The sequence below is a fragment of the Aquila chrysaetos genome, chromosome 5 (genome assembly GCF_900496995.4).
Source record: "Aquila chrysaetos chrysaetos chromosome 5, bAquChr1.4, whole genome shotgun sequence".
Lineage (NCBI taxonomy): Eukaryota > Metazoa > Chordata > Aves > Accipitriformes > Accipitridae > Aquila > Aquila chrysaetos.
This window is the reverse complement of record NC_044008.1, coordinates 15,436,117-15,456,015: the sequence shown is the minus strand read 5'-3', so window position 1 is coordinate 15,456,015 and position 19,899 is coordinate 15,436,117. Positions and strand designations below refer to the sequence as shown.

At 42.8% G+C, this 19,899-nt stretch overlaps 1 protein-coding gene and 1 long non-coding RNA gene across 3 annotated transcripts in view; both read left to right on the top strand.

Annotated features, from left to right (window-relative positions):
- The window catches only part of NAMPT (nicotinamide phosphoribosyltransferase), a 29,905-nt gene extending 25,804 nt beyond the window's left edge, over positions 1–4,101 (top strand). For both annotated transcript variants that reach the window (XM_030014466.2, XM_030014465.2), the window contains 2 exons: positions 105–239; positions 2,005–4,101. In XM_030014466.2, the coding sequence (XP_029870326.1) occupies positions 105–239; positions 2,005–2,118 (249 nt within the window). In that variant the 3' untranslated portion in view covers positions 2,119–4,101. The remainder of the gene's footprint in view (positions 1–104; positions 240–2,004) is intronic.
- A 9,371-nt stretch (positions 4,102–13,472) lies between these two features.
- Positions 13,473–18,614, top strand: LOC115341753. Its single transcript, XR_003923523.2, has 3 exons — positions 13,473–13,849; positions 15,897–16,063; positions 16,829–18,614. It is a non-coding gene; the product is annotated as an uncharacterized LOC115341753 (long non-coding RNA).
- Positions 18,615–19,899: the final 1,285 nt, after the last annotated feature.

The window sequence follows — 19,899 nt, the reverse complement described above, 5'->3', positions numbered from 1 at the left end:
CTCCACTTGAAAACCTGTTTGACATTTCCTGTTCCACCATCTGCATTAGGTACACAAGCCCCACAAAGCCCATTCCTTTTTAAAAAATACTCTTTTCTTTTTAGGTAAATGTCTTCAAGGATCCGGTTGCCGATCCAAACAAAAGGTCAAAGAAAGGACGACTGTCGTTGCATAGGACACCTGCTGGAGATTATGTGACGCTTGAAGAAGGCAAGGGAGATCTTGAAGAGTATGGACAGGTATGAATTCCAAAATGTATTACATCATTCTTCGTGCAAAAATAGACCAAGAAAAAGCAGGTTATAACTTAATTTCAGAATTTATTTTTGATTGACTTTTTTTTTTTTTCCCCAACTCCCATCTTATTACCTCAGAATTGTCCCCAATGCCAAATTCAGTAACAGCAGAATGTTAGAATGCCAGTAGAATGCTCAGGCTTTACAATTAGGGATCTTTCTCTTTTGTTTGTCTCCAGAAACAAGAGAACCTTGCTGGTTTTTCCCAAAACTAATGTGTCAGTGTTGCAGAATATATGCTAGCCAGGTAGTTTTGTGTGGGCTATATTGCACAATTTGAGTAGTGACCTAAGTTGGAGGTGGGAGAGGGACAGGTGTAACTAAATTTGTTTCTACTTCCCCACTGAGATTTTTAAATAGTTCCTTCAGGTGTTAATGCTCTGTATGTGGAGTAGTTGCCCAATTTCCAAAGAGGTAAATACAAAACAGGAATTCAGTTTCCCTGTTAATTCTTCACGATTGTAAAATGAAAAGCTATTTCAGTAAAATAAGCACAAACTTTATGCCAATCTCAGACTTTCAGAGTAATACTTCTTATGTTCTCAGTGTGCAAGCAATTAAATGTTTAACTGCATGTTGAGTCTCTTCCTGAATTAAGAGAACTGGAAATAAGTTATCAAATTGCACTTCAGCCTTTAAAAGCTGGAAGGTTCTTGAGTTTTCTGGTATACAGAAGCACATTTCTGTGCTACTAGGCAGAGGAGTACTACTAGGCGTACTGTTTTATGCAACAGTAAGCATAAAACTGAGATCTGAGATAACTCAGTCTGTTTTCTGTTGTGAAGTATGTACACTGTAGATAATGTGCTCTGGATGAAAAAATCTAAGAAAAAAGGCTTTCCGAGTTATATATACACATTTGCATGTATATATGTTTGTGATGAACATTCATGTATGTGTGTGTATATATATATATATATGATGTAGAGAGGGAGGGACCTAATGGTGAGAAATCTCTTCAAAACAAATCACAAGACTTCAGCTCTGAAATTAGGTGATATATAGTTCCTTCGTTTTTGACAGGTGAAATAATTAATTAAAAAATTTTCTGTCCTGGGATATTAGAGAGGGTTATTTGTGTGGTACAGATTCTGGGGCTTCCTGGAAAATGACAGGGAAATGTACTCTTTTGTGGGTCCATTTCCCTAAAGCCATAGGTCCTTGCAATACAGAGCAATGTTGCTTTTGTGCTAACTTTTCTGTACAGAGCTGTGCTTATTGCTCTTTGTGTGCTCTTTGCAAGCACTTCGTGATACACTGTTTCAAAAAATATATGTACAAAGGGTACTGTGAAGAAAGATTTTTAAATTTTTTAAATTTTTTTTTTTCACAGTTCCTCTAGAGGAAATAAATACAACTCAATTACAGAGGTTTAAATGAAATCTTTAATTGGTTGAGTGTCGCCTTTCTTACTAGCTGCTCTAGCAAGGTATATTTAGCATGTGTGTATTTGGCTTTGGCCAGATGTGGACAGATAAGGACCAGTCAGTACAAAGCTTCTGTCTGTGCACAGGATGGCCTAAATCCTTTCTTCTGTCTAACCATTAGTGAAGGGTATCAGAAGAAGCTGTAAAAATTTAGTATCTTGACAGTCTAAAGCTTTAGTCTTACCAGGCTTGATTTGGGTGCTTGCTTTTGAGTTTGTGTAACCTATGTTGTTTGTTCATTTGCCAAATCACTCTTGCTAAAACAGTGGTATTTCTTGCAGGATCTCCTTCATACAGTATTTAAGAATGGAAAGGTAACGAAGTCATATTCATTTGATGAAGTAAGACAAAATGCCAGGCTGAAGAACAGTGAACTAGAAATGGCGTCTCACTAAGTTTCATTCCATGTCTGTGTATGTGTGTGTGTAACAAGTATGTACTGCATAGCTACTGGGTTTATTGTACAGATTTGTGTGTTTGTGTTTTATGACATTGTAGCCAAATTATTTGTTGGTTTATGGACATACTGCCCTATCTTTTGCCAGTCTTTAGAAAAGATGAAATCAGGAAATGGTACTTACATTGTAAAACATATTTAATGCTAAAGTGTGCTTTTTAGGGCCCTTTGCCAGTAGTGATTCAATCTGGTATTGATCTTTTCACAAATGAGACAGAGCTGAGAAACTTTTTTATATATAACAGAATATCACAAAATGGATTTACATAAAATTATCATGATTGCTTTATGTTTATATTTAACTTGTATTTTTGTACAAACAAGATTGTGTAAAATATATTTAAAGTTTCAATAATTAAGTCTTTCCAACTTTTCATGATTTTTATGAGCACAGACTTTCAAGAAAATATTTGGGGGGGGGAAATCCATTGCCTTTTGTCCATTAATCAGCAAATAAAACATGGCCTTAAAGTTTATTGTGACATTGTACCATTTGATGACTAAAATCAGGACTCGTATCTCCTTAAGAACCCATAGAATTGCTGACCTCACTGTTTCTTGTAGTTGTCTGTATTAGTAAATCTGCATTGAAGAAAATGACTGTTCTTACTAGAAGGTTTAGGTACTACAGACCTTGCTGGCACGGTAAGGTATGTAAATGAAATGCCAAATTTGAAAGGATTCTCTACTGCAACTTAACTTGCCAAGTCTATCCCACTTGGCATATGCACCTCAATATTTTAAGAATAAAGTTTTTAAGAGATCTCCTCTTCCACTATAGAATATATGTGTAAAATACTGAAATATGGAAGCGGTGTATTTTAAAGTAATTACACTTCTGGGTTTATTTTTCATATACTGTAAGTGACATGACTTTAAAGCAAAATACTGGACTGGGTAGTGCACTTTTTTACTTTTTTGTATTTTTTTCATTGATTTGCCTTTTGTCAGACTGGATGTTAAATTGTAAAAATGTTTAACTATTTTTGTTAACAACTTTAATAAAAATTTATGCTAGCCAAACTCCTACATGAATGGCAGACCTGTTTCCCCTTCTCGCCCCGTCTCATTGAGGTGAGGAGGGGCTTTTATTTTGCAGAGGGTAACTATAAAACAATATGTTTGAGAGATACTTTTGAACTGTCTGCACTTGATTGTATTTGCTCTCTGCATATGCTTGATTTGAATATCTGCTGGAAAACAAAACTGTTGAGGATTTTATTTGAGAAGCTATGTAGTAACCTCTGAAATGTTTGATAGTACTGTAGGATGGCTCTCGCTAGAAAAGTACCTCCCTTACTTAAAAACAACAGCAAAAGCAAACGGCTCCTGTGTTATGCTGGTGATCAACTATCCGCCAATGGCTTAATATACTGATGTAATTAATGCTTCTAATTAGTAAATGATGTTACAGAAAATTGTTAGGGGTACTTTAAAATAATTTAAGCCTACAAAATTTTATAAACCGTTCTTTTGAAGGAAGACTGAAAAGCCATACTTCATTGTTCTTATTCTCTCACCAAAAAGGGCCACATCAAAGCACCCATAATATTTCCAGGGTTTGTGGTTAAGATGTTTATGCCCAGTCTCAATAGTTCTTGTTAATAAAAACCTGTTTTCCACTTGTAGTGTATGTAATTATACATTTAAGTGATGTATTGTTTCAAAAATAGTGCTTTAGTAAGACTCTAAATGCTGACCTTTCACACTGAGGAACTGCCTTCCCTTTGCTATTAATGATATTGTTTGTATTTGGCCAGGAAAGATTTTAAATCTGGACCTAGGATCAGTAGCAGGTAAATAGTACAGAGCCTATTTCACTCCTCCACATGTGTACTAGGGAATTTTATGATGTATGGTTTAAAAAACAATAAAGTAAATGCTGCTTTCATTCTGTATCAATAAAAAATTTTGATAACTATTGACTATCCATAACTGATATTTTTGTACTTGAGAACTGAGGATATACTGTGGAAGCACTGTTTTCTTGTGTACCATGAAACACATTCGTAATTGTTCAGTGTTGTCTAAAACTTTTAGCTTATTAGTTGGAGACTTGAAGCAAATTGTCTACTTGTGCATGTCACTTTCAGAAGGTTGTCACATCACTCATTTTATTAAATGTTAATATCTTTAAAAGAAAAAAGAAAAACACCTGGTGCTATTCAGACCTGAATACATGTCTCTGTGTTTGGTGGTTTGACATTCTGGGCATCAAGGGGTTGACAGAAATTACTGCAGTGCTTGAACCATACAATATCCTAATTCTTCCACATGAAAACAAACAGCATGTTTAAGTTTGCTTTAAATTACTAGATTTGTAGTCATTGATATATTTTAATTATCCCCATTTCATAATATAAATACAGTATTTGTATTTAAAAATAGGAATTGGGAGTTTTGTGTTTAATACTGTTATTTGTAACCATATTTAGCATAAGAAATGGATTTTATAAGACTATTTTTTTCTTCAGCTGCATGATTATGAAAAGATGCTTTTTTGGTACTTTGAAAGATCTGAGGAGAGAACAGAAGAGTACTTAACTGTTTGGTTTGCCAAAATCAAAACAAAGCTTAAACAGTTTTTTTCTTATAGGTTTTTACATTCCTTCTTAACTTGTTTAGTGAAGAATAAATATTCCTCACTTAAATCCTCTGTTAAAGTAATTTTAATGTACTTGGCATCAAATACCAGTATGTAATACACATGGAAATAAAGTTTAGTTCTGGCAGTGAAAATAATAGCCATTTGACTGTGTCTTAAAGTTGTGATGTTGGGCATCAGATTTCATTCCTGTGCTCTTTGTTGCCAAACACAGACCAGAGCATAGCTGTGCTGTCCTTACAGTCCTCCACAGGAGAGCTGCTCCGTTGGCTTGCATGCAGTTTGTGGCTAAGTGATTGAATTTACAGTCAGCTCAGTTCTAGAGAAGAGAAGGGAAAGTGGGCGCTCTTTGCTTTTTTGCTTTGGTTGTTTTGGGGCATGAGCACACCTGTGCTTCAGCTTCTAGCCTGTTTGTGCTTAAAAATGAAGCGCTTGTAATTGAATTTGATGTAAGGAATTATTCTCTATTTATATTTCACATAATCTTTTCTCAAACAAAGATTCATTATTTAAATTTTACCTCTAAAGCCACTAGAAATGCTTGTTTAAAAGCAAATTAACCAAAGATGTTGCAGCCTTCAGTTGACTTCACTATCTGTCAAAAAATAATGTCAGCTCTTCAACAGCGAGAACCTGTCATGTCCCTTTGGACAGGATTTTCATAATTAGAAGTTGTTACACTTTTAACTCCTATGTAACTTTAAATTCCAGAGTGTACCTTACAAACAGAGATGCTGTTAGTATGGGTGTATAAGGCACCTAGTGTAAAGATTATTTATTGTCCTTCGTTGCTGGTTCCTTCAGGTCATACTATAATGTAAGAAAGGGGCTCCTGTAGCCTACAATAATGGCCCTTTAGCACTTGAATTCAAAGTCTCTGTTACATGATCTTTACAGAGAACATGCACAGCCGAAGTGGTAGGCAGGTGTGTTCCTCCTCCTTTCCATGCTGGTAAAAACCTCCAGCTGCAACGCTCCAGCTTTTCTCGCTCTAATCGGCCTTTGCGCAAGTTAAGAGCGACCGCCAAGGGCGAGCGTGCCGTCGTAGGCTCCCGGGTCATCAGGCAGAGGAGTCTGCGGGGAAATTCCAGGCCTCAGGCTGTGCAGGCGAGGGCAAGGGACGCACAAATGTGTCTCTTCCTACATCCTCCAATTCTACCGTAATAAATAAAGTAGTACCTGTGCTGAGCTGCTGAAGGCAGGAACTGCGAGGATGCGTTTGAGCAATGGTAATTGTGTCTCAACCTGGTCACATATGGCTTTTTTTGTCCGTGAGAGCCCCATTAGGGTCCTGTAGGTGCACACCTTCTCTGTGAAATTTGTAAACACTTGAGTGACAGATGATCCTCTTGTCTTAAACCTGGTGGATAGAGGCACCTTATGTGAAGAGCTGTATGCCTTCTAAATAACCTGATGCTCAGAAATAAGGAAATACTGAGATGAAAGATGCTCTGTAAAGTCACACTGACTGAAATCAGTTGTTAATCATGGATGTTATGTTTGTTTTTTTCCCATTTTACTAGTAGCACAGCTGACCTTGTTAATGATTTTAAAACACCCTTGACAGTTATATAGAGATGTTTGGTTTTAATTCATGGTAAGGGATGAAAAGCATTTAGCAATACAGCATTTCCAAAAAGTATTTTCCTGTGGCACAGTATGTTGTAGAAAGGTACCCCGATTTCTGCTGTAACATAATCCGGACCAATTCAAAGGATATGGGAGTACTTCTTCTCAAGTAACGTATTTGTTCCATATCATTTCCTTACTAATCTTTATCTGACTACTCCTAACTGCTTTTTTAATAGAATTTCTAGCATTTTCAAGGGTGAGGCTTCCTGGAATCAGAATTGCTGTCCTCTCTCCTGCTCCTGGCTGGAGCAGAGAGGTCTCTTAAGGACGGATAGGGAGCCATCATGCCTCCAGCAATGTTTTTACTTCCCTCTTACACAACTTTTCTGAAGTAGGAGGGCAAGTTTATTGTTTGTTTACCTTTGAGCCAAAAAATCAGAAAATTTGGGTTGTATAACTCCTTTTTTTCCAGCAATTTAGATTGCATCTAAACCAATTCAAGCTGTTTCTAGATCACTAGATAGATTTACACAAGCATACTCTGATTTATTAATATATGTAACTACTTACATTTTCTTATGCTTCATTGATTAATATTGGTCTATGAGATCTGAGGCTCTGATTCTTTGTAGTTATTCCAATGCTTGTGTCAAGTAAACATATTGTATGTAGCCAGCTAATTATAAATTATTGAAAATGGCTTCAGAATTTTCTGTAATTACAGTACTTAAGAAATTCAAGTGGGTAGATAAGAATGCATGGAAGGATCTGAGGGCTCGACATTCTTACTTCTTTGTCACTAGTTTAGGTTATTAGTGTAGCTATTTAAAGCTTTCACATCAGCCCTTTTATACAAAAGGAGATTAGGAAACTTATAATGGCTGATTCATATCACCAAAATATTAATAAAAGTAATACCCACTCACATCAAACCGACTGTATGGACTCTAAACCTTTTATCTTCTAAGGTAAGATGAAGAACATCAGTCTGAAACTTCCTTCCCTTTCCCACAAAAGGGAGAAGAAAAAAGCTATTTTCTCAGAGCATTTGGATGCAGTTTCCCCAGCTTTCTGGCTGTAAAGCACAAGGCTGGCATGGCCTTCCCTTTCAAGGAAGTGTTCCCTATTCCAAAAGATGCTACCCTATATTAAGCATAAGGAATTGTGGCTCGTTGTTGGATGTGTCAGAAGGATGACATACCCCAGCAATTTAAGAGGATAATCTCTGGGCGAGATGGCTTTGGGTAGAGATATGTCTGTAAGTCACAGAAAGGTCAGAGCATGACAACTAATCTCCCTCTGGTGAGGGTGCCTCCCTGTGATTTCTGTCTCAGCTGAGCAGGTTCAAGTCTATCCTGTAATCTGCTGTGAAAACATTGAGGCTGTTCAACCAAAACAGAGTGTAGCCATGTCCCTGTGATAACAAAGCAGTGGTCTGTTAATGTGCCCCAGTCTAACCTTAATCCATTTTTCAAGGCTTGTAGCTACTTGTTAAGCCGAATGCCAGTGACAAACCTCATTAAAGCTACTGTTCTTCCCACACACTGTGGTTTTTGCAGCTTCACCTCCAGCACTGTTGCTTGAAGACCATTATTTGCTGTTATTGCAACTATAAATCTCCAGAAGATAAAAAGGAAGATTTCGCCTCTGTACAAGGTTTTGCAATTTTTACACCTTCAGACAAAAGCAAATAGATTAACACACTAAAACCAAAAGAGAAAGCTGTCCCTTTGCTGCCTTTCATGTCCTTGGTTGTGACCATGAAAATGTTAATAGGCATGTGAGAATCTGGCAAAACTAAGAATTTGTTCCCTTAAAAACTGGTTTCCTTAAAAAAAAACCCATATACTGAAACATATACTTATAATCTTTATAGTAATTAATAAAACACAGCTGAATACTCAAACACTTTAGCCTGGTTTCTGCAGGTGCTTCTCGACTCACCGGTCCCAGCCAGATTGCACACGGTTTACACACAGTTAATACCATCAGACAGAGAGGCTGCCCTGGCACACAGAATAGCAGGACAAAGTACTCAAGTACATAGAGACCACAATGCTGGGTCTTGTATCTGCTGCTGGGAATGTCCAACACTGCTGCCACGATGAACCCCAAAGGAAAAAATGCATTTTTGATGGGCTGGGTGAGCCTAATTCAACTCCATCTCTGCTTATAGCTGTGGAGACTATTCCCATAGCTGTTCTGTTGTAAGAAAGCATGCATGTGTTGAATCCCTGGTCTATCTTTCACAGCTGTACTGGATTAGGCAAGACCTGGAAGGAGTTTCATTAGTTTCTTTGCTGTTACAACGGGGTGCTGCCCAAAGGCATTTTGAGACAAGAACCCATATGGTTATTGAATATGTGGTGTGCTGTAACCAGCATGAGAAGAGGGAGTGACTTTGGAGGTTGTGATACGATTGTAGATAATAATTCCTTCCCAAGTCAATTGATAAGACATAAATGCTGTCACTGAGATGGTTGTTATAACACTGCAGCAAAGGCAAGGATATCAAGATTCGTGTTGGCTAAGGCTGTCTCTCTTGCTTTTTGAAGTCACTCTCTTTATCCGCTACTCTCTTAAAACACATGGAATTTGGAAAGTACCACTCTCACCAAGCAGCCATGTGTAAGTTTCATACAATGGGGTAAAGCTCTGTGTTACAATCTCTGTTCTTGCCTAACATTTGAATTGCCTGGGTTTCTGGTTGGTTGGTTGGTTGGTTGGTTTTAGTGCTACTGAGCTTTGTACTGACATTTTTATGAAGCTATTTTTTATAACCCCTGGAATTTGTATTTAAGTGGTAGTAGATGAATCATAACACATCACTTCATGCGTGAGGTTAGGATTATTTTTTCCTGTACACATCTGTTTATGCTGAATTTCATCTCCCATTTTAATTTGCAGTTGTTGTGTTTCATAAGGTCCTTTTGCAGTTCTTCACAATCAGCTCCCATCTTTATTACCCTGAGTAACTCAGCACTTCCAGCAAACTGTCACCTACTTACTCATCCTTCTCTAGATTGTTTAATAACATGTTGAGTAGCATGAGTTCCAGCACAGATCACTAAGTGGAGTTTCACACTCTCTGTGAAAGCTGAGTATTTTTCCTACTCCGTTTTCTATCTTTGATCAATGTTGTATCCATGTAAGCACCTCCCCTCATGTCTCAAACCTTCTTAGCTTCCTTCAAGACTTGAATAGAAACCTTGTTGAAATTAAAGTAAATTATATTAAAAGGGTCTCCCTTATCCACACACCTGTTGACTCTTTCAAAGGACTTCAAAGAAAGTGACTTTCTCTTGCATGTGTCATGCAGAGTCTTCCCCAGGAGCTTAAACTCTTTCCTTCCACTCTAATTTAAAAGTTTGTCTACCTTCAGCATCCAGTCCCTTGGTCTTTCTGTGCCTTTGTCCACAAGATCGAAAGTCTTTTGAAAATTTGGAAAATCTGACTCCAGACAACTCAGGGAATTTGTGAAACTGATACTTGTTCTCCTGCTGTCTTTGCCATGGTGCAATACAGTTCTCAGTGGTGAACGGCACAATGCTGGCAAGATTCTACAGTCTTATTCGTGTGTTGACAGTCATCTATTTCAGTGGAGTACCTTGGGATAAGAAAACCAGCTAGCCATTAGGACAAATCTGCTCTTCAGGTTTGAATTAAAGAGGAACAGTTACCAAGTGACAGACCAACCTGTGGGAGGCTTGTCACCTGGTGATGCTTCTCAGGGACTTGCATGAACAGGAAAGCTGGGCATTATAAAAGAGACAGCCTCACTAGCCACTTCACAAGAAATTTGGTGTGGACTAGAGGCAGAGAGAACCTAGTTTGCACAGTGCTCATCCTTGGACTCCAAAAAAGTTCTTGTATTCAACAAGGGACTCTGAACTAAACCAGATACCAGAGTACTTCTGAGTAAAGAGCCATTTGTTTTAGAACCCCATGCAAGACTCTGTGGACATGTCTCATGTCCCGAAAAAATAGATATATAAACCTGGTCACCTCTATACTTGAAAGGAAGGTATATTGAAACTACTGAGGTGCCCCTGGCATATTTGCTGGGCATGAAGTGGGTACTGGCAATTGGTATTTTACATATACTGACTATACAGGGATCATGCATTATACTATGCATATAAGTATATGTACATATATATATATATTTTACTCACACAAAGATGCAAATCTATCTATGAATAGACAGATGTATATATTCTATCTATAGAAGGAAATGTCCATAAAGACTAAAGACATTCTAATAGTGATCTTTCATAAGCTATGATCTTTCACACCCTCTGCATACAGGGATTCTTGCCCTATTTCTTCTGGATAGCTTCATCTTATACGTGAAAGGGTTGTGTAAGCAGCCTTTTCAGCTACCACCTGACTGGCAGCTTATGCTGAAATGATCATCTATGATTACTCCTAAATCTGTCTCTGAATTACTGCTTGCCAAGACAGTCTGCGTGTCTTGTCTCTGGTGTTGTGTAAGTTGGTATTTAGCTACCTGCCAGTGGATGTTATGGGACTGCGACCAGGCGAGTCAGGTTTGCATAACAGTAACCTGTCTTTGTCCCTCTTTATTACCCTTCAATTTACTTGTCTTCCACAGACTTTATCAGCAGAAGTTTTATGTCATTGTCTAGTTCACCAGTGAACAAACTGAATTGTGGCAAAAAGACCTCAGCCCTTTGGCATCGCTGCTAAATGTGGTCATGTTTATTGGTGACTCCCAATGATCAATATTTTGAGATCAGTGAAAGAACCAGGTTTTAATCCATGTAGTTAATTAGCTGGCAATTACATATTGCACAAGTTTTTAAAACCAGACACAGTGCTGTACTAATGCCTTGGAGCAATTAACATTGCATTATGATGGTTTTCTTTATTCAACGGACCTGCAATCCCACCAATGAAGTCACAAGCCCTATTTATTTCCCTTTGTTACTGCTAGCCGGTAAAGTGCTCTGAATTGAAAGGTTAAGGACGATCTCCTTCTCCACTCGGGACGTCCTTCTCCCTTTAGCTTTGAGCAGGAAGTGCTGCCAGCCAAATCCTGGTTTCTACTGCAGTTCCTAAGGATGAAAAGAAATATCTTTAGGTAAGGAATCTGCTGGGAATATTTGGCTGGAGAAAACACAGCCCTGGAGGAGAAGTGGGACCTGTGTGTTAGCTAGGTAAAGACACAGGAGGAGCGGGGACCATCACCCTGGGGACTGTCCTGCCTGGCACAGCCCAGACCTGGCAGCTCATCCGTCCCAGGGCAAATGTCTGTGTTGGACCAAACTCGCCGAGCCCCAGGTCCGGGGCTCCGGCTGAGCTGCAACGAGGCTCCTGGGCCGTGGGCTGGGGGCAAGGAGGAGAGGTTCCAGGTGAGACAGGTCAGGGCACTTGGAGGCACTCGGCACCTGGACAGAACCAGCAGGTGATCACGCAGCTTGCAGCTATATTTCTATGAAATTAAAACCCGTGTATGTTGGTGATAAAGAAGGTGGAAGATGGCTGTAATGGACCTAAATCTAGTTGATGATAAGTCCCAACGTGCTGCTCCAGCAACATTTAAAAGCTTCTGAAATGAATATAAATGTAGTGTTCACCCATGTCTGTGTGCCAAAAGTCACTACAAAACAGTGAGCAATGCTGATGAGGTAGGAAAAGACAGGAAAGGAACAACATTTTTAAGGGAAAGCACAACTTCTTGAGATACACATGGTCCAGGGCAAGCCGGTGATACCCACTCTCTGGTGGGAAGGGCAGCCAGCCCCCAGCCCCTGTTACACCAGTGGTAGCGATACACACAAGAGGACCTAGGCGGTTTTCTGTCAGCACTGATTTCCTGAAGATAATGTACGCGTGGCCATAGAAGAATGAGTCTGGGGTCTGCTTGCCTTTCAAGGAAAGCCAGGAATGCTATCATCCAAGCAGAGGAATTTTGTTTGAAAGGGATACAGGGCTCTGGGGTGTTGGGATGCTGTGGGCACAGGAGTGGGATAGCCACTGTCAGCAACAGGACCACCCAGCAGGTGAGCTGGTGTGCTGTGTCTGACTGACATCGGGCATTCCTACAGAACAGGTCTCCACAAGGGTCTGGAGAAGAAAGTCTTGGCCTTTCCCAAGCTTGCAGGTGCCAGGTAACTGCACAGAGAGCCCGTCTTCTGTGAAGGGAGAAGCTCAAAGACTGAACTGCTTCAGCCAGGACTTGACAACCCACGGTGGCTCAAGAGACGACTCTGGGAGAGGAACATATGCATTTTTTAGAGCAGCTCAGATGTAAATATGTCCTGTATTTTGGGGACTATCTATAGTGCAACAGAGATAATGCACCATAATACACCTCCCAGGGTCTGCCCTGGTTGCCTCCCTGGGTTCCTCCAGCCCTGCTTACTCGCGGGGAGCCAGGAGTTTTCATCGTCTGCAGAAGTACTTGCACACCCACTGCAGCCTCAGCGTGCAGTTCCCTGGAGGCTGTGCGATCCCCCACGGGGTAGCATAGGGCTCTGCCTGGTGTGGTTTCCACCTGTGTAGGACAGCCACTGACATGGAGCAACCCCACGGTCTCCTTCCTCCTCCTCTACCCTCTGGTGGAGCTGCCAGACTGTCCTCCCAGCCTCTGGGGCCAGTGGCCCTGGGCGGCAGGGTCCAAATCTGGGGCCAGCGAGGCCACTGTGCTGTTAGTGTTTCCAGAGTGAATGTATGGGTGATGGCAGGATGAAATTTAAACTGCTGAGTTAGATACAACCCAGGTCTGGATCTGAGAAGTATAATGTCAAAAAGAAGGTGGGGAGTAACCGGCCAGCAAACCAACCAAGGGTGAAGAGGAAACTCCACTCAAATGCCCAGCATACCCCGGGGAAAAAAAAGGATTCTGTATGAAGTGCATTTTCCTCTTCCACATTGCTCCTGCTCTGTCAGGCATGAGCAGGGACTGGCAATCGTCATTTAGCATGCAAGGTGCTTCCCACTAGGCTGAGCTGTCCATGTAAGGTGCATTTGTGTTTAAAACCGAGTTCCAGGTCAACCTAGCTGCAAGCTGGGGGAGAGCAAAGTCATACAGACCAAGGGAGTCTGTAAGGAAACGGCTGCTCCAAGGATGCCAGATGTCTCTGTCTGCATGTAAGAAAAGCCGGAGGGACAGACACTGCTGTTGGCATCCTGTTAAGCACAGGCGAGGACTGTATAGCTTTCACTAGTGACCTTTCAGCTTCCAAAATCTTGGCTGTAACTTGCTAAAATACAGTTTGCCTTCACTATCACACCTGTCCAAGTGGAGGTGGGCGGGAATGAACTGAACTGGAGCTGGCTGAGCATGCTTTGAGCATGCTGCTTCCCTGGAGGTGCCAAGCTGAAGCCAAGCAGCATGGCCAGGCCATCCTGGGCCTTGCAGCGAGTCCTCTGCATCAGAAGTTGCTGCCTGGATGCTGCTCTCAGGAGGGACCTCTCAGTCCCCACAGCCCAGCAGACTCTGGAACAACTCCTCTCCCAGCTCCAGGTAAGTCCTGAAGGTGAGTGAGCAGTCTCAGGTCAAAACTACATCAGGTCTTCAGGGAGCGTCAGGCTTCTGGTCAAAACCACTGCACCTGCCTTGTGTCTGTACGGGGATTGTTTCCCTTGGTGAGATGCCTGTCGTCTCTGGACAGGGTGTGAGGTTTTTCTCTCCTGTTGGTGCAGGCTCGGGACAGGGCACCCCTGGGTGATGGGCAGGTGTTGGCAGAGCCAGTGGCCCACGAGAGATGCGCCGTACTCCTGCCGCCTTCATTGGCGCTTCCTTCTGAATCAGCTCCTCTCTAACGGGCTGGTGTCAGCTCGGTGCTGGTCAGGAAAGGGCAGCAGGCAACACCAGAAAGGAAAAATGATTTTGAAAGTGGAAGAATCCAGGATTCTCTGATGCCTTCCTCTGCCGGGTGAATAACAAACCACCCGGCCACAGTGTTTGTAATTAGACTCTTCTCTGTATTTTTAGCAACTGATCTATGAGATCATTTTGCTATTTTCAGTTGTTTGTGACTTGGGACTTTTCTGCTGGGAACACGCTGAGTGGGAAGGAGTACATACCCTGAGCTTCAAGCAGGGGGCTGAGCAGACCCTACATACCCAGTAAATTATATTCATTTTCTGAGCAGTTTATGTCCTTGGAGCATCAGCAATCCAGGGCATCAACAACAGTTTTGGAAATGCCCTCCAAGATGTTCCTCCAAGATGTAGGAGAATAAGCATGTACCCAGGAAAAGTCCAGACAGTCTTCATTAAACTGACCTGATTGCTTCCGTAAGCAGGCAGAGTCTGTCTGTAAGCCTGGATGTCATCTCATGTGTCCCATTCACAAGCAAATAGTGTCTTGCTTAAAGCAAGAAATGTAATTCCCACACATGCCTTTTGGTGACCCAGTGGTTTCAGTGCAAATGGTCTCACAGCAGATCATATATTCTGTGTACACTACACCATTCTCAGCATTAACACAGTGCTTGCTGCAAACACCTACGTCTGGCAGCTGGACACCATTAGTGAGCCGGGCCCTCCGAAACGGGCAGCTTGATCGTACCCTTCTTGCCTGCTCCTCTCCTGCTTGCCCTGCTGCATTGCATGCAATGTGCTTTACATCATCTCTTATCTCAAAGTGCAAAGAGACCCTGACCCTGAGTGCTGCTGTTCATTCACAGATGACTAAAGATGCAATAATTAATTGTCTGAGCGATAAGCCACAGCTATAACTTTACGTCAAGCCTGCAAAACTACCTGCAGGATTCCCCTAATGCCACCGTGCTGTGCTAAAACTGCGGCTTCCTTCGTCTACGCCAGAAATTTAACTTTCATTAAACAGAGACAACCTCTTGCAACCAGGGCAAGGCTCAGAAGAAACGAGTTACTTGGGCTGTCTCTAAGTGGCGTGGCCCCGGCAGCGCAGGGGCTGGGACGCGGGGCTGCTGGCTGCGGCACGGCATGCTCCTGCCCCGGGCATTAGGTGTGCCTTAGCCTCTTGCTCCCGCGGCTAACAGCTCCCCCTCCAAATGTGTTTCACATTGTAGATGTGATTTCTCGGTAGCAGCATCCTCCTGGCATCACATCTCGCCAGCCCAAGTCCTCTGTAACCTCACTTTTTCTGCCCAGGTGGCTACGTGTGGACACGCGTCAGCCACTCCCCATCCTCTCTTTGACGGGATAAATAATCTCCCACCGCAAAGGGCTTTCTAATGAGGAGCTTATCCTCTTTCCCCAGCAAACCTGCGCCACATCAACAACCCTCCGAAAGCCCCTGCAGCAGTTGCCACCCGGGTGCCAGCAGTGCCACCAACCCTTTGGCTCAGCGTCCCCCGGCAGCCGGGCCGGTGCCTGACGGCGGGACGCTGGGACCTGGCTGGCGCCCCGGTCCCGCTGCGCCCACGTGCCGGGCGGGCGAGCGCTGCTGGCCTTTAAGCGGGGTTTCCCGCCAGGATGAAATTCTGGCTCTGGAAAACCAAGGGTAAATCCGGGGGGCAGGAGAGCTCAATTTCGTCTGAGCAGACCCCCAAGTTCAAGGTAAGCTTTGGGATTTTTGGCAGGGCTCTGCCGAGCGAAGCACCGCCGCTGACCGAAGCACAGCCACCCAGCCTGCGTGGAGCCGCGGGACGCTGGAGCAAATCGCAGCCTGACGGCCAGCGACGACCTCTGCAAGCCAGCGAGTGCGAGATGTCTCAGCCTTGGGACCTCAGCGATTCCACAGCTTCAGGTTCACCAGCTCGGCCGCAGAAGTTTTAAGCTACTTAATTACTTTTTCTATGGTGCTTCAAATGTATAAAGTGCTTATAGAAGTACAAAATGGCACTTTTACCACCAGGAGACTGTTTATCTATTTTTATTTCCTTTCAAGTTAGAGGAGGCGAGTGGAAGAAAATATGAACTTGCTTTCTCCGAGAAAACAAACTGACCTTTGAGTGTTATGAAAGCCTTTATACAATAATTCGGGCAAAGAGAACTGGAATTTCTCCCGTGAAGCATATTTTTCCTTAAAAAATGCCAGTTTGCTAAAACCAGAACAGTTTGCAGAAAGGCTTGGTTTCATGAATCTGTCCATTTGATAGTTGGTTAGAAAAGTTTTGGAAATGCTGAAATGCTGAGTTTGTCAGCATAACTCTTCAAATATGACGTTTCTCTACAGTTAGAGTTAAAAAAAATAGAATCAGAAATTTTAAAATAGAAAAAATATATAATAATTAAAAAAATAGAATTGAAATAAAAAAGAAGCTCTTTTGCATTATTTAAAACCAAAGTGTTTAAACTGACCTAATCCAAAACACACTGTGGTCATCAGTTCACAACAGCCTTGAAATTCATATTTCTGGGGAGTGGAAAGTTTACCCCATCCCAGGAGGAGACGGGTAAGCAGCCCTGGCAGGAAAGCTGCAGGGTAGGTGGGGATCAGGGGGGTGAAGCTTCATGCCTGTGCTCTAGAATAAACTGCTGACCTTGTGCAATGGCATCACTTTCTTTACAGGTATCTCTTCTGAAACGGGCTCAAATAACTCCCTGACCTGCGGCTGTGACCATGATCATGCAACACATGAACTCTGCATTTGGACAGGCTAGCATGCAGCCGTTACCTCCTCTCAAGAGCTGCACACAAAATAAATACATCCAGTACCGTGATGCAAAAATAATGTTGGTTAGAAATCCGGAAGCCCCTTCTGCCTCATGACTATTTTCTCCCAGCAGCTCAGAGGTGGGACACAGCCACCGCATGGTTCGCCTGAGCCTGCACGTGGTGCGGGGAGGGCTGGGGCGATGTTGGGTTGCCCTTATTCGTACTCGTTTTACTGATCTGCCCCTATTTGATGGGTTTGTTTTCAGTTTTCAGAATAGCACAGGTTCAAAGCAACAGGTGAAGCATTTCTGGCTCTCTCCCTCTTCACCAAAGGCAGTGCAAGATGTCTAACGAAAAAAAGAACAAATATTAAGCTAAAGGCACATGTTGGTCTTACTAACCAACACTTACTAACCTTAGAAGGCTTATTACTGTTTTGCTGCTGCTTTTTGCCCCAAAAAGGAAGTATTCTGGGCTGGAACAACTGTGAGGCATGTTTAGAGCAAGATAAAACTCCAGTCAAGATCCTGCCCTCTGTTAAAGGTATTTTTGTCCAGGAAACATATTGGGAATAACTGGCGGGTGGGGGAAACCAAAGGAAATAATTAAAAATAGGTGAGTAAACTGTCTTTCTTTGCCCCCGCTTTTTTTTTTCCCCTGCTTTCCACAACAGAGAAAGCACACAAAACCAATTACATTCATTCTAATTTTGGAAAAAGTGGGTTATTTAAGGCCAAAACAAAAACGGAAGACTTCACCCTGGAATAACACTCTCCAGAGCCTGCACTGGCAAGGTACTAAAGCACTTCCCAGCTGGGTGAAATGATGCTGCCTTTGGCCTTAAGCCCCATGGCACACCAAAGGCATGAAACTGTGCCTCATCGCAGATATCTTTTATCGTGGCTTAGGGCCAAAAAAGCAACAATAATGACTTATATTGTACAGCACATTTCATAATCCACTGGGGTTGCAACCAAGTGGGTTGTGTGTAGCTGTGCCCTTCTCATTCAAATTCCTAAAAGTACCAAATTAATGTGCTGGTTTGTGGTTGTTAGAGAAGACACTAAGTGGCCTGCCTTTCCTCTTCATTGCTTGATAATGCATCCCGCTGCAAGTCCTCCTGAGAACTGCTGCTGTTGATTTTTAACCTCCTAGGGCTGAAACAACATTTTAATACCAGGAAGTGTATAATCAGTGCAAACCTGCCCTTGCTCAGGTCCCCAGCTGGAGCAAGAGATGTATCTGTTTGAAACCCAGAAAGACAAAACCATTCGTTCTCAGCTGATCACCTCGGAACTGCTCTCCCTGGCAGCTGGGCATAAGGCTCCTTCATGTGGAATTAATGCCTGCTCTTCAATAAATCACCCATCGCTTATTTTTTTGCCTCCTTGCTGCTTAGCCTAACATTTTCCTGAATAGCCAGGAATAAAGTGGCATTGTAGGCTTTTTTAAGTTCACAGAGTTGCACGTGATTAACAATAGCCAAGAACCAAAAGCATTATGCTTAAACATGTCTAATAAATATAATGGAGAGAGAGAGAAGTCTGAAGGCTTTTCTACATCTGAAACAGATAATTCAAGGGTCATAAAAAATTCACTGCCATAAAAAATGTAAGTCCCTGGAGCTTTTGGAGTAAATCCAGTCTGAATCCAAAGAGCATCAACAAGGGATGCCTTTAATAAAAGTTTAATTAATGAATCATTGGATCATGCAGTTCCTAATTCTCTTGTAGTCGGCATTTTACCTAGTAATTAGTTTATCTATGCACTGAGCTCACACCAAAGCCCAGTGTCCTCCTCCTGCTGGGCGATACCGCTGGTAGACACTTGTTGATGGTCTCCATGGCCCCTGGTACAGCCACGCTGGCTTGGCACCCAGACCTTAGCTCAGAAAGTCACCCAAAACCACAGTGCCCAACCAGATCAGGCGGGTGCCTGTACCTGCACCCAGGGCTTGAGGGGTGGCTGGGGATCCGACGTCCCCCCACAGTGGGCAAAGAGGCACGCGTCCTCCCACTGAGACCTGGGGCGATGCGGTGGCTTTCCTCATCACCTGGGATTTTGTTGGCGATGGAGAGTCTCTGTCTCCCAGCTCCTGCTGGCACTATCCTTGGAAGTCGCAGGGGCAGGATTTGGCTGGGCTGTTGGAGGCTCATCCTCACCCTCCTGGAGCCACAAAGCTCCCAAGGCAGTCAGTGTGGTGGTGGGAGGGGTGAAACCGGGACCATGGGCACCTGAGCTTGGGCCTGGGGGTCCCCTGGCCACCTGCAGCATGCTGGCAGGAGCCCGGAGGAGCAGAGCAGCCCAAATAAAGTAATTTTGCAGCCCAAAATACTGCCATTGAAGCCAACTCAACGTCAACTTGCGTTCTACGTGTTTACGAGTTGTCCTGCCCACCTTTGGTGTGGAAGAAATAAAAATGGTTGTACACTAGGCTGACGTGGTCCCTTCAGGCTCGGGCTTCACTGTGCTTGGAGGGAAGCCCAGACCAGCTCCTGCCCAGAGGCCACCACAGCACCCAGCCTGGGAGATGAACCTGACCTCAGCTCTGCAGAGCATCACCTGCCTCCTGGGATGTCCAGCGCAGTCCTACATCCAGCCTATGCTATAGGCCCAGTTCAAATAGCAATAGCATGAAATTCTATTTCACTCAACTCAGTTTTGTTTTCTATAAAAACACGGTAAGAAAGTTCATTTCAGCAACCAAACTGGGGGGATTCATAAAATAACTATCACCGTCCAGCTTTCTGAACTCCTCTGTTGTTAGATGGAACTGGTTTCTTTTGACGACTATCTTTATTTTGACTATTTATTTAGAATATTTATTTTAACAACCAAACTAGTATGAAAAAGGCTGCCTTGGCTCCAGACCCAACCTAGCAGCCTTGAGGCTGATCTGCTTTAGGTTTCTGAGACTAGAAACCAGTGCTGGGATTGCAGAGGTTGCTCAGTGTATCACACCTAGCTTTGCCTCTTGACCGTAA